At 42.1% G+C, this 15,506-nt stretch overlaps 1 protein-coding gene across 6 annotated transcripts in view; it reads right to left on the minus strand.

Annotated features, from left to right (window-relative positions):
* Positions 1-15,506, minus strand: part of dock9b (dedicator of cytokinesis 9b) — a 54,597-nt gene that overhangs the window by 35,212 nt on the left and 3,879 nt on the right. For 2 of the 6 annotated variants that reach the window (XM_074626549.1, XM_074626548.1), the window contains exon 1: positions 629-940. The exons of 2 other annotated variants lie outside the window; for them this stretch is intronic. In XM_074626549.1, coding sequence (XP_074482650.1) covers positions 629-922 — 294 coding nt within the window. In that variant the 5' untranslated portion in view covers positions 923-940. Of the gene's footprint in view, positions 1-628; positions 953-6,960; positions 7,663-15,506 lie in introns of those variants that run through there. 2 more of the 6 variants (XR_012592863.1, XM_074626550.1) reach the window with 2 other exon arrangements.

Here is a 15,506-nt window from a genome sequence, read left to right on the forward strand (position 1 = left end):
TACAACGTGTTAAAACGTGTTGCTTTTAAGTTTCGCTTTCACTTTTACAACGTAGTAGGCGTAGTAGGCTCCTAATGACCCACGTCTATGGTGCTTATAGCGACTGATAATTAATGGCCTGATAACAGTCGAATCGGGTGATTAATCACGATTAACTATGGACAATCATGCAATTAATCGCAATTAAATATTTTAATCGATTGACAGCCCTAAAGTGGACATCTTTAGTGGTAAAGTAGGTTTTCAAACGCCAGTCCAACTACAGAAATATCTACATCTTTAAAAAGAAAAGAAAACACAGCATATCTTGCTTTTCACAGTGCTCTTTAACAAACTAGTGCATCTTTAACATCGCAGCCAACTTGTCAACCTGCCTGACTCTGAGGAATGAGAACAGTTAATGAACAAAGAGAGCCACAAGTGCTCCATTTCCTAAAAAAAGATCAACATTCAACCCCCTGGAGGGCTCTGCCCTGAAGCTGCTATTTCCCATTTCCGTCTAACCCTTTTAAAAAGTCTTCAAAGCTGCTCTTGAAAGGGAATTTAAGAGATAAAATACACATCGCGTTGACTACCAGAACAAGAGAGAGGAATGTGGTTTACTTCTACGTGCACGGTGCACACTTACCGCTGCCACCTGTGACCCAGCCTCCACCTCTGCCTCAATCTCAGCCAGGCTCTTGTACTGCTGTGGAGACTCTATCACCATCTCCCTTTTGGGGGCTTTGCCAGCCCGGCCCTGCATGGCGCTCAGTCCTGCCTGCCGGTAAACAGGTGTGACTCTCACACTGCTGCCATGGCACAAAGTTGCCCGCAGTGTGTGAAGGTAGAGAGAGCCTTTTGCCCGACGTCCAGCGAGATTCCCTCTGTGCTCAATCACAATAGCCCAGCCTGCCTCTCCCTCTCCCGCTCTGTCTCTCATCAGAAGGGTAGGGCCCCTCCCACCCTCACAGCTGTGCAGCTGTGTGTGGATATGAGTGTGTGTGTACAGTATGATTTGTGAGGAGGAGGATGGGAGGAGGAATGGACCACTCCCCCATTCAGAACTTAGAAGAGGCCCAGAGATCATGTTGTCATGTGCCAGCTCCACCTGCCTAGTGTGTGTGTGTTGAAAATACAATGCATATTTTCGTAATGAGTGGAAATAAAGTTATGTAACGTCCGAAATTACAGCGTAAACATTTTGTACATTCAGTGTACCAAAGAAATATTTCTGGGTACCTACCAATAAGTACAAGTGAAGAGAAGTAGTAATATAATGCACTCGATTCAACTATGTTATCGTTATCAGGCCATTAAATGTGCTTTATCAGTCGCTATAAGCATCATAGATGTGGGATATTAGGGGCCTACTACACCTACTATGTAGTAAAAGTGAAAGTGAAACTTAAAAGCAGCACGTTCTAACATGTAAAACTGAATGAAACGTCACATTTGGAACACAAACAAAACAGCTTGTTTAGGTTTAGGCAACAAAATTACAACTTCTTTAGATTTAGGCGGTAAAACTACATCTTCTTTAGGTTTAGGCAACAAAACTACAACTTTTGTAGGTTTAGGAAACAAAACTACAACTTCTTTAGGTTTAGGAAACAAAACTGCAACTTTAGGTTAAGGTAACAAAATTACAACTTCTTTAGGTTAAGGCAACAAAACTACAACTTCTTTAGGTATAGGCAACAAAAACAGTTAGGTTTAGGCAACAAAACTACAACTTTTGTAGGTTTAGGAAACAAAACTACAACTTCTTTAGGTTAAGGCAACAAAACTACAACTTCTTTAGGTATAGGCAACAAAAACAGTTAGGTTTAGGCAACAGCTTCAGGTCAGAGCCACCAATCTCCAAGTGAACAAACAGTAGCTATTGTGGTGAGTATTATGCAATTACACTGGAATAAGTGATGTATACTCTGTGACACTATAATTATAGTGAAAATGTGTAACATAGTGTACTATTGGAAGCTTGCCAGAGGATTCTTTATACTATAGCCTATCTTCATTGTTTATGATCTGATGATATGACAGGACATAAAAATCTTCTCTAACATCAGTTCTGATTATCAGATGGATAAATTGTAAAACTGTGTTACTGTTGAAATGACTAAAAATAACTGTCACAAGCCAGTAACAGTGTTCAGACACTCGATCTGTGTTGATAAAGTTCTACTCCCCGTTGGTATTTTGCTTCGCTTTGAACTGCTGCTACACCGTATCCGCTGCAGCGGTCACTCAGCAGGGTCAGTTAAAACACTCTTCCCTCTTATCCGGCTCGCAGACGCTACACACACACTCTCCTGCTGCTTCAGGAACAGTTTGAGTTGTTCCTCCATCCAGTCGGCGCTCCCTCTCCGAGGAGAATCGCTCCGCTTTAATCTTTAAGCAGCGCAGGCGCCTCTGCTCAGCTGTTTTCTATCGGAGAGTGTGTTTCAAAATGATGACATTTAAAGTTTTAAATGAGGGAGTCAATTTATGCAAATCCTGAGGTTTGTTTTCTCTCTTATGCTGCGTTACACACAACTCCCAAACCACACCAATGTTTACAAGCCACTGAATCTTCCTGGCTTAACAAGCATGATTAATAACTCATCCAATTATCAGTATGGGAAGAGGAGTTGGGGCTCTGTTGTGCGTGCAGATTGAGAGGTGGGATGTCAGAGAGAAGGGAGGGATGGCGCGCCACGGGTCAGGACGACTTCAAAGGCCGCCGTCGCCTCTCTGGTGCAGCTTCAGCGCCATTGCTCCTGACAAAATGTAGCACAAAGGCGGGCAAGGGTATGTGTGTGTGTGCACTTTTCGTACAGCGGGGTTCTCTGATGTGTGAGGCGCTGTGCATAATTTGCATAACTTGTTTTAACTGTACTCGCTTCAAAGGGACTTGATGAAATGTACCATTCAGAGAAATAACTTTGTCTAAAAACACAGGAAACTGCACAGGGGCTGTAAAATGAGGTTGTTGAACTTCGCCGGTAGGGAGCCCGTGAGGTGAGATGTTGAAAGCTTTACGAGCCGCAGGAATAACCATCACGAATGAAGCAACATTAATAGCGTAACTAATACAAGCGTAGGGCTGCCACTGCCACAACAATATTTTTTTATTAACTTTTTTAACAATAGACCATGAGAAAAAGTTGAATCATACACTTCTAGGGTCTTTTACTTTGGAAAATATCTAAATTGAAACAGTAAAAATGTTTGATTTTCAGCAGTCAGAGATGTGCTGAAGTCAAATATATCAGTCATTGTCAGGAATTATTAAAAAAAATCAAAGAATAAAGACCTTTCCCTCAAAAATGTGTGGTATTTTCTTTTTAATGTATAAGGGACATGTAATGTTTTATACTTCTGGTGAATATAATCCAATAAATCTTATTTCCATATATGTATATTGAATATACAGTTCCCTTTGTTAACAAGCTATCGCTAGTTTATTAAAAGTTTATTAATATTGAACGTGTCACGTGTCCAAATTGCACCAAATTTTACACAGCACATCCTTGGGTCCCCACCAATACATTCGCCACGTGTTAAGTAGATTGGATGAGCGTTTCTCGAGATATGCGAAGGACACACACACATACATGCATAAACACAGACAGAAATTACTTGCTTTATAGATAGATGCTATTCCTCTAACATACAACAACATAAAACAAGCCGGTGGCCACAAAACTCTGATAGAAAACATTAAGAGCATCTTGCTGTAGGACATATTGGAGATATGGTGGTAAATCTTTGAGCTACAACGCAATTGTTTGTCTACAAAATACTTGGATTCTGATGCTCAAACTAGTTGCAAACAATTTATGTGTCCTTTTAGTAGTCTTATTCATTTCATTAGTGTTGGAAAAGGCTGAGAGATGAAGGATATTTTGGGGTGAAACAAAGCAAATGTAATGCAGCTCTCTGACTTGACTTTCCTCTGGCCTCCATCTGTAAAGGACTGCTGACTGTACTGCGGAGGCCTCAGCGACAGCGTCACCAGCTCAGCGTGATAATCAGCCTCTTGTCAAAGCCCCTGCCTGCACTGAGGTCATCCCGCTTCATTCACCCACATCTCCGGAGCGCTCTCTTCACGCCATCACGCTTCCTGGAGCCATGGCTGGTACTTTGCCAGCGATACCACGAGGCGAGGGTGTGCGAGTTTGTGTATGATTGGGGAGTGCAAATTAGTTTACAAGACCATCTGCGTAGGAGTTTGACGTCCATTTGCTTTTACACAGCTTGAACTCATTAGGACATGTGAGCCCTCCACACCCTTCCCGAGAGGCCCGCACACACACACACACACACATATAGAGCGTCACACAAGTCTGTGGAGAATTGCATAAGGGGAGGTTGACGTAATGTTTGGGAGCCGAAATTCGCTGCAGACACCCTGGAGAGACAAAGTGTGAGGGTGTTGCCTGAAAAGATGTGAAACTTCCCCTTCACACTGACCCGTGATGCACACACATATAATTGGCTCACTCATCTGTCACAAGCCATCGTCCGTCCCACTAAAATTGCACAATGTCCTTTAATCAAAGAAGCACAGAGCAGGTCTATGTTGTGGTCAACATTAGTGGCTCCAGGTAGTACAGGGGGGAAACATGTGGGACAAGTTAAATATGATACGAGAGAGGGGAGTTCCTGAAGTCGCTATGATGTCAGAGCTCTCAGAGGTGCTGAGAGACTACTACAGCAACACCAACTGAAGAGCAGAAAGTTCCATGCACAGGATTAGTCCATAATGTAGATTTACGTCTGTTTAACAAAGTGATGATCCATAGCTTTCACTGGACCAGAACGCTGGAATGTAGCAGGACTTCCGAAATAGTATTATGTACACTCCAGTATATAATATTCACTAGTGGATATAACAAATTTGTCAGCAAATAATCAAAATACTACTGTACAAGAAAAAAAATTAAAGTGCTATAGGTGACTGGTGGCCTTTAATTCAACACTTGTGCTCTATCTATACTGACATTTATCTTACTGTACAGGTACATGACAAGTGGTGCAGGAGTAAGGCTTTGACAGATAGCAAGCCATCTTATCTTGACAGTGGTGACCTCTGAGGGAATTGAGAGCTTGGATATATCAAAGTGAGAAGAAAATAATCGCATAATATATGTTCGCCAGCAACATAAAGGATGAAACACTATATTTTGGATTTTGTCCACATCACTTTATACAGTATTTTAATTCTTACGGAAGCAAAAAAATGTCACAATCTGCATTTTGGTTGCTGTTCTGGATGCTTCCTGTGTTGAGATTAATGGAACGATATATTCCGCTGCAATTTTAAATGTAATTATTTTATCCGCCAGGAGATTATGTATTCAGTCATGTGTGTGTCTGTCTGTCCACAGCTAATCGTGCATACTGCTGGACCCATCAGCCAAATATTTGCTGTGCTCATTTATGACTGTATGCTCAAGGACCCTTCGTAGTTGCAGTGATTCACATTTTTTTTTAAACATATTTTATTGACAACATATTTTATCGAATACTATCTACTACTATCACTACTCTTAACTGGCCGGTAGGGGCCGCAACTGATAAACAACTGCTTCACTCTTGCTTCTGTTACAGATTACGAATTTTTCCTCTCTTGATTCGCACGCCTATGTAAGACAGTTGCATGTATGTATGTATCGGGAATGGGATTGTGATGTCACCGACAGCAAGTCGGGCATTTTTAGAGGATAGCTTATCTTTGTCCGGATGTTTATGTAGTTGGCATTTGGCTTGTAAATCTTAATGTCACATATCTACCCGTTTGTAAATTGGACATCGGTCTCCAAAGATTTACATATTTTGAACTGCTGACAGGTGTTCACTATTACAGCAGTGGTCGTTGCAGACACACCTGGCGGAGATCTGCACTCTACTGAGTGTACTATTCTAGTTGTTGTTTATAAGGGAAGGGTTACGGGAGGCCAACCACAGCTTAATGGTTGCAAAGGAAACGCTGCATCCAAAAGTGATAATGGTTTCTAGTGAATGTTCTTTCCTCAGTGTGCACTAGCAGTCCCCCTCGCTATTGATTGTCCATTAAATCTTTTTGATTTAACACAGGGCAGGCTGCGGGCTAATGGAGCTAAGTTGAGGGAAGTGGCTTAATGTAGAACTGCATAAATCCAAGCGGAAGACAACATGGCTACAGACCTTGATTTTACTTTCCCTGCTCACTCGCGCAAAATCCCGAGACTTATCTTATATTTCCTCGCAGCCAAATGTTAAGCTTTTGATGTGCTGCGCCAGTAATTGTGTGATCGGGGCCTCGGAAGTACATACTTGTCTTCTAAATCAAGCTCCTCCGGGGAGTCTATTAGGAAGATTGTTAGCCAAAAATCTGCTGATCTGTGCAGTAACTCGTGTTTAATCCGACGAGATTTGTAAATTATTCATTTTTTACCTCAAGAATGATATGACGGTATAGAAAAGAAACTACTGTAGCTCTAGCTAGTGGAGTCACTGATCAAATGCAGAAAGAAAAAGGAAAGGAATTCTTCTAATTTTGACCTGTAATTTTGGACAGTAAACATACTGGTTCCATCCATCCATCCATCCATTATCTGTAATTGCTTATCCTATTCAGGGTCGCGGGGGGGCCGGAGCCGATTCCAGCTGACATTGGGCGAAGGCGGGGTTCACCCTGGACAGGTCTCCAGACTATCACATCACATGGCTGACAGACAACCATTCACACTCACATTCACACCTACATGCAATTTAGAGTCAACAATTAACCTGCATGTCTCTGGACTGTGGGGGGAAACCAGAGCACCCGGAGTAAACCCACGCTAACACAGGGAGAACATGCAAACTCCACACATAAGGATACACTATATAATACACACTATACTAAACATACTGGTTAACAATGAAAAACTGATTGCAAAAGAGTGGAAAATGACTAGAAATTGCCCTCGTGCGCGTCAGCAAAGAGGCAATATTTCAAAGTGGGTTTACCAGAGCAGTTGTGGGAATCCAGTGTTGAGATCCCCTCAGACTCAGTGTTTCCTCTTCCTCCTCCAGAGCCCCCAGCTCCACCGCCCCCTTGATGTAGCCACAGTTCCTCTCAAGGATGGAGCGCAGCCCCTCCAGCAGAACCACGCTGGTGGTGCATCCCATGGTGCCAAACCAACCAAACATCCACCGCCACCATGCAGGAAAAAAATTATCTGACCGTTGGTGATTTCTAAACTCTTTGCCCAACTAGATCTCCCAACCTTGACCTCTTCCACATGTAGAAAAAAGTCCTCTCACTCAGGTATCAGTTTCCAGCCGAGGAGGATTCCCAATCATTCCGCTTGAAACACAATCTTCGAAAGCCAAGTAGTATCCTCCGGTGTGCGGCTCAGCAGGGATGGAGGGATGAGTGCGCGGAGGAGAGAAGCTGCTCATCCAGTCAGAGCAGGGCGTAGACTCTCCCGACTCCCCTTCCTTCCTCCTTCTGCTGGAAGGATGCTCTCACTTTGCTCTCTCACTGACTCTTCCTCGCTGCTTCGCTTCCTCTCCCTCTTTCCTCAACCTTGCCATCTCTCTCCATCACGCCTGTCACTTTCACTTCTTCTCTCCTCCCAGCGGGCTCTCTCTCTCTTTCCCTCCCTCGCAGCTTAGTCATTTCTCTGACTCGGCATGCTTTGTCAACAGTAAAAGCCGCCTGTTACCAACGCGCACACACACAAACTGGCTGCTGCAGACAATGTTTGACTCTTTCTCTCTGCCTCTTTCCCTTTCTTTCTCCCACTGACCATGAAATTGCAAGCGATGCAGTCATCTTTCTGATGTCATCACTGAACTCTAAGACATAAAAAGGAATGATTTAACTTCTCTTGACCCACGTTGCCAGGCCCACAGCCATTAACACTGATCCATCCAGCATGATGCGTCATAGGACAAACCTGGCAACCCTCTGCAAATCATCATCTAATTAACATCCAGAAGCAAAGGTGTCAGCTGAAGGATACAGGCTTGTTTATGTAAGGCTAATTTAAATCTCAGAATTTTTTTTTCAGCTTCTCTCCGGGTGGCTGGTGTAAATATTTCATCAGCGGTGACACTCTCACCTACTTTTAAGTGGGTGATGCAGCAAAATGGGTAAGATGGGAAATCATAATAAAAAGCAAGAGAGAGCACAGAGTAGGAGCAGTAATGGATAGTGGAGAGACAACAGTTATGGTGGCCATAAATGACAAATAGAAACAGCTACATTTTCTGAGGAAAATGTACGTGTGCTTAATGCTGAAATTTTGCCATGGAAACATTTAAAACTGATGAAATACTGAAGGAGATAAATTGCAGTCAAAACACAAATAGCAGTTGATGGAGGTGCTGAAAGGAGTTTAAGTTTCAGTACCCATGTTTACAGTCAATTGTCAAATTAATTTTAAGTGAATTTTTTTTAAATGTCGCAAAAAAGAAATCTGAAATAGTAGAGCTGGGCGATATGGCAAAAATCTTCTATTCCGATATAGGTCATTTCATATCTCGATAACGATATATACAACACAGTCTCACGGCAGTTTGGAAATAGTCTTGAAATTGTATCTATTTGATTTGTGTACATAGACACGAATTTCGCTTTATGTTTGTGACGCTCAGCACGACTTTCAACAAACTATTTTTAGTGCTTTTTCCTCCAAATGTCCAGCAACACGTGACACACGTGTCAATTTCCGCTTCAGTCTTTTCAAAATAAAACTAATTAGTCAGGTTTAGGAAAAGATCGCAGTTTGGGTTTAAATAACACCGGAAGTGGCGTAACTTGAGTACGGAAGTTGCATGACAAAACTATTTAGCTTTAGGAAAAGTTTGGGTTAAAATAACTCCGGAAGTAACTTAGATACGTAGGTTACGTGACAAATAAATCAATTTTGACTTCTGGTTTCACACGGGACACGAACACTGGTCTCCTGGGCGAAAGTCGGGTGTTCTTTGACCCCAAACTCCTCCCTACATGGTAGGAGTTTGGGGTCAGAGTTAGCCACTCTCTATACTTCCCTGTTCACAATTACGTGGATTACATACAAATTGATTTCGTGCTGACCATCACGAAAAAAATTGTACACGAATCAATACATTACATTTTATGACTATTTCCCAAACTACTGTGCGACTGGGCTGATATATATCATAGTATAACAAGTTTTCTAGTAATTCAGTAAATAAATAGTCTATATGAAATAAAAACATGGTAAATGTCTAATGTTATTAAGAGCTTTAGTGCAAAAATATCAGATTTTTTGAGATATTTGAGTTAGTATGTGCTGGTTATTATCAATTTAGACAATGTTATTGTGTATCACAATAATTCGATATATGATTTCATCACAATACGATTCCATTGAAAGACGATAAATTAGCCTTAGGAAATAGGCTCATTTCCGTCAGCTGGTTTGGAGCAAATCAATTCGTAGTTTCATCAGAAGTTAGTGCTATAGGCTACGCTTTACACATGGCTCTAATGCGCCATCCAACACCCAGATCTTGTCCTGTTGCCTACAGATTCTACATGTGGATGCAGAATCTGCTTATAGAGATTACTTTCCTTGCAGCGTTTTCAGGCTCATTTAAAAAGCCTCAACAGCATTCTTGGGAACAATGTCATTACATTATGGGCTATCCCTCAGAGGATGCATTAATCTAATGAAATCCACACTGCACCCCATAATGCACCCAATAACCTTTCCACACAGACATCTGCAAACCAGGGGAACTGCAAAATTACTTCATCAGAAGCCACAAAAGACGTTGTAAACAGGGTGCAGTAGCAAAGATAAATCCACCACAGTCAGCAAAGTAAATGTAATGCTCTTCTCAGATGCTCATCTTCTAATCCACAAAACAGTCTTCTTCCTCAATCATAAATTTACTCCATAAACTTTATGGTTTTTGTATTGGCTCTTTTAGACCAAAAGCTTTTCAATGTGGTGAACCCTTAACAACACGCTGTCTTTTTTCTGAAATATTAAATACGAGAGATTAAGTTTGGTCTCCAGGCAACAAGGCATTGTTATTTTGGAGAAAGTAAAGAAGGAGGAATATTTTGTGGTGGACGGCCATCACTCATTGTCATTGCACAAAGCCGCGTAAACCAAATAAATCAAACCTTATGTAAAGATTTAAGACTAAATGAAACCCTTACTTCCATGACTAATGGACGTGAAATAGCTAAATGCTGACACAATATTAAAGACACACATGAGAGCTTCTTCTCCACTGCAGAAAGCACAAGTCTTTACACGTTTGAATGCTTCAAGCATGAGCAGAGAGAGGTAGAAGACGTGCATCACTGCTGCCTCCCGCAGGCTGCTCCTAACACTGCAACAACACTGATGATGACTCACTGGAAACAAAGACAGACTTTACCTCATCTTTTCTAATCGATTTTGGGAAATCCACAAGAATCAAACAAAAATGCAGGGGCAGGGACACGTAATCATGAATGCTTTGCCCAAAACATACTGTAATGTGACCCAGACAGCATGCAATGCAGAGCGATGACTCAAAAGACGGCATGGCAGCCAAGTTTCACTGCAGTGGTTTGACGTAAGGAGCATGGAAAAACTATCTGAGGTTTGTTTTGCAACACAAGGCCTCTGAGTTTATTTCTGCATGTATGGTCATGTGAGTGCAGATAGAGGGAATCCATGACCAGTGTGATTACATAGCATTAATATATGGTGTTATGTTAGCATAACACTATCCAATCATTTAATTCGGCCCGAATGATTGTTCACGTTCATAATGATTATTTTGGGGGTGTGGCTTTGGAGGAAGGTCTGAGGGGATGGACTGTCAGTGTTCCCAACTTTGCGACTTTCTCGCTAGATTTAGGGACTTTTGGAGCTAGTGCTGCTAGCTACTTTCATTGGAAAAGAGTTGGCAACACTGGGCTGGGTTTTTAGGTTGGATCATTTTTTTAAATCTAGCATATATTGCTAGTTTCTCAACATTACCAACCCTACCTTTAAATGGACAATGGTTCAAGGATTGCTTTCCAAGTCTCATTGAAAAGTGGCCTAGATCATTGCACTTTTAGTATATATAATACAAGGTGTAACAGGGATTCTCTTTATCTCAGGCAAATGTGCCAATATTCATCAGGGACTTAAATTCAGGCTAACAATAATGAACGTCACTGTAGAATCTGGGTTACGCTCATGTGATTTGGGTGCTGGGTGTCTCATGATAGGCCTGCAGGTAATCTGGCCGACTAGGACTGGATCCTTGTGCACAATGAAAAAAAGACATTTGGGCTGTGTTGAATCCTCTTGATGGCTATCTAACCAGTAATGAGATAAACCAGCACACTGCTTTTTAATCATATATTCTATCTAGGCCAACTAGGCAACCTTCACATGGAAGGATTCTCCGGCAGCCAAAAGGACCATGAATGTTTTCCACACTAAAGTGAAATAGCTATTTTTACACAGGGAACTGGGTGTGCAATTGTGTCAACTGGGTCAGAGGATTTTTTTATGGTCACTGCCCAATTTCTGCAGACCAGCCTGGCTGCGCTGCTGATTGAAGTAGCAACTGTTTTGCTAATCGTGGTTATATTAAAGACACTTAACCATTATAATAAATGACACAAAGTTAAAGGGTCACTCTGCCAATTTAACACATGAGAGTCAGTTTATTTGTCATGGGGAGTACTACTCAGCCTCTGAAAACAGTATTCTGTAGCTCTGAAGGGACATTAAAAGATGTTATGTAATCATATGCAAACACTTAGTTTTGAGTTGCTAATATATATAAACAGTATAGTCTGTGTAATATGCCTACATAAATACTATTTCTACTCATGCAAATTACTTGCAGAAATGTTTTTCCTCAGATTCAATACTTATTTTGTTGTTTTCTAACATCTTTCTGGAGCACCACAACCCACGAGTTATTTTAATGTTTTTCAGCTGGGAGCAGTTTTAGTTGCACTGGAAATGCACATACAGGGTTCTTAAATCAAACACTGTACTGGTATCTATATTGTATCTTGAGTCTTACTACCTTCAGAATATGATTCTATTTGGACGCCTGCTCAAAAATCAGTTTCACCCAACCACTGAGGTATTGATCTTGTCTGAGTTTCTTTACTTTTCGGCATTGTTAACAGACATTTTTCTCACAGTAATGAGTCAATAATTCACAAAGATCTGCTGGAATCGTGGGAGTTTGTGTGTCTACACTTGAAATGTAATGTTACTGTCTCCTAATCCTTAGGCCGACTTGCTAAACCTTACAATACCTTACAATAAACAAAACCTCAAAACACTGAAGATGTTGCAATAAGTTGAAACCTCCCTTACACTCTCTCTTGAATCAACACTGCGGGCCATGCAGCAGAAACTAAAAAACACGCAGCAACTATCCAATCAAAATGATCTGGCGCTCAAACATGAACAGACTTTTTCATTTGTGAGCCTGCAGGCTCTGCAGAATGATCACAGCCTTGTTTGTGGTGGAAGCTGTGGCAACACGTCAAACTCATGTCATGAAGCAGGAATTTTGTATTACAGTGATGCTGAATGTTGTTTTCTGTCAATCTTAAAGGGGAAATGGAGGCAGACTTATACGACCGTCTACATACGCAAACACACACATGTCAGGCTGGCGTGGTGTTTACGCCAGAGAAAGGGTGGGAATGACAGCCTAAATAAAGAAGACATGGAAACCGCAAGGCCAGAAAAGCCCTCGCCTCAGCTATCGGCGGCAGCAACTCGTAACATCACAAATCCAGCAGACGGCTAAACGTCCGGCTCCATCACAGGTCCTGTATCATGACACAGATATAGGTCAGCAGTGCTAAAGCATCTGCAAATCTGCAGATTATCTCTGCCAGGTTTTTTCATGCTCTAATCAGACCAAATCCTCTAAAGTGGAGTTCACTCTTAAGTGGAATTCCACAGTTTGAACCTGCAGGTCTGAGCCAACTATAAATGGGAGGTGGTATTAAAGGAGAACAACGCCTAAAAGAAGAATTCCAATATGTTATTTCCACGGCCTAGGAGAGTTCATCCAATTCTTGTGAACATGCTCTCTCAGAGAGGGCGTGGCTATCTTGTGATTGACAGGTTGCTACCACGTCCATCCATTCTGGGTGTTGTCTGCGATTTTGTCTTAGAACATCTTATTCAGTGTTCGTTTGTACTTAGCTCCACCCTCTCGTGTCACTTCTGGTTGCAAAAAAACAAGCTGGTGATGGCTAAACACCACGATGACGGACACTGTCTATACAGTCTATATTTAGACCATAAGAGTAACATATATGAATTTTGAAAATGGGCGTAGTTCCCCTTTAAGGTATCAGGATGCACATTATGAGGTTAGTGGGGTTAAAGTCTCATAGCTAGAGACATAGAAGAAAAAAAAGAGAGTCGTCAAACATTCGAAAATACAAAAAGACAGAGACAGAATTTGAGTGTTTGTATGCGTTTATAGTATGTGTGTGGCTGCATGAAGAAATGAGTAAAGACACCCATTCAGCAAGGCAGGGGGAGGGCATAAAGAGGCATAAAAACCTCCAAGCAAGCATTTCCCGCAGTTGGAAGTGATTATTAAAACAGCAGGGGCTGTCTTTACTGCTCTACTGCTCGGCCTCCACTGTGTTTACTAAGGTATAGCTGAGAGCAAGCCACGCCTGCGCTAACTATGGTGTGTGGCGAGCGTCTAACTCGCCTGATCTGGCCTCAGTCTTGAACTTAGATGATTTATCCCATATGCAGGTATTCATAATTGATGGTCCGCAGGGTGCTTAGTGTGACACCAAGTTACAGAGGAGAAAGAGGGCGAGTTTAAAAATAGCCAGGACACCTACCATCGTCTCATCCATTATTAAACCCAGCCCTGGGTTCTGATCTGACATCCATTATGCCACTCCACACACTGCGGACTAAAACAGAATTAATAGGCTACTATGACAGGATTGCCAAGTGTGGAGATTAAGATTAGGACTAAATAATGGATCCACTATACCAGGAAGAGGTTACATTTGAGACTCTTTATATGCAAACCTCGGCTGCACGGTGGTGCAGGGGTTAGCACTGTCGCCTCACGGCAAGAGGGTTGCAGGCCCTTCTGTGTGGAGTTTGCATGGTCTCCCCGTGTTAGCGTGGGTTTACTCCAGGTGCTCCGGTTTCCCCCCACAATAGGGGGGAATAGGATAAGCGGTTACGGATACGAATGAATGGATATATGCATACCTTTCCTTCATTTACTTCCTCCATCTTTTTGTCTTAAATTTACAAAACCAGTTTGATCAGATTGAGTTACCAGTTAAGCGCCATGATCGCACCGCAATCCAAGACCGGCCGACCCGCTTCTTGCCGGGTGAAATCTGAGCCGTCGAGGAAATTCTTTGATGTCAAGTCTACTATATATATATTTTTGTTTTACCATACCAGCATGTCAGTCTCCGTGTCAAACGGGCAGGGGAAACAGCTGCACCATAAGTACACAGTCAAAAATAGAAGTTCACACAGAAGGCACATAATGGGACCCAGATGCATACATTGCGACCCACCATAAAAGGTACAACGTTGTTTCTGATACCTTTAAGTGCTGCTAATTCATCCATTCTGCTCCACTTTTTCTGAGCGCAAAGCCTCACTGTACTGTGACGGCAATGATACACAGTATGTGAGTGTAACACGATGACCCACGCCCAACCCCGAGACAAACTCATTAGCACTGACCAGATCTCATGGTCACTGGAAGTGGCTGCCTGGGCTCCCCCTATCATGTGACCACAGGCACTAGGAAATAACCTAACATTGGGAAATTATACCAGCTTCATTTTATGCTTCATAGATGACTATATTGACAATTTAACTTGACAGTTAAGGTGGGTTTCATGGGTCTCATTATACCGGAGACTAAACTGCCTGTGTCGTTTGACGACTTTATTACGAGATCAGGAGGCGCACTGGGACCACGGAGAGAGACAGCAGCCGTAATTGACAGCAAAAGCCATTAGTTGCAGAAAAATGGCATATTGATCGCCATTATGCAACAAGACACAGGCGCTGGGTTGGTCGGGATAAGTCGAGGACATTGCAAAAGGTAAACTGAACAGACAATAGTGCAGTCTGCAGAAACAATAACACTATGGCTGTTGGCGTTTAGTTTGAACGCTTCTAATTTCTTTACCGTATTAACGCAACTTGCGATTTTTAGGTTCTAGTGGGCTCAGTTTTAAGGAACCTGGCTTAAAGAATCCATTACTACCAACCATGTTATACTAGCTTGTCGCGAAGGAGGCTAAATAACGCTCCAAACATGCACAAAATTTTGGAGGAAAAACTGTAATGTCCATTTTCAAAGGGGTCCCTTGACCTCTGACCTCAAGATATGTGAATAAAAAAATGGGTTCTCTGGGTACCCACGAGTCTCCTCTTTACAGACATGCCAGAAGTCATAGTCAAGTCAGCACGCTGACTTGACTATGACTGACACACACGGCTGCAGTTTGCCATGTTATGATTTGAGCATAATTCTTATGCTAAATGCAGTAC

Source organism: Sebastes fasciatus, chromosome 24 (genome assembly GCF_043250625.1).
Source record: "Sebastes fasciatus isolate fSebFas1 chromosome 24, fSebFas1.pri, whole genome shotgun sequence".
NCBI lineage: Eukaryota > Metazoa > Chordata > Actinopteri > Perciformes > Sebastidae > Sebastes > Sebastes fasciatus.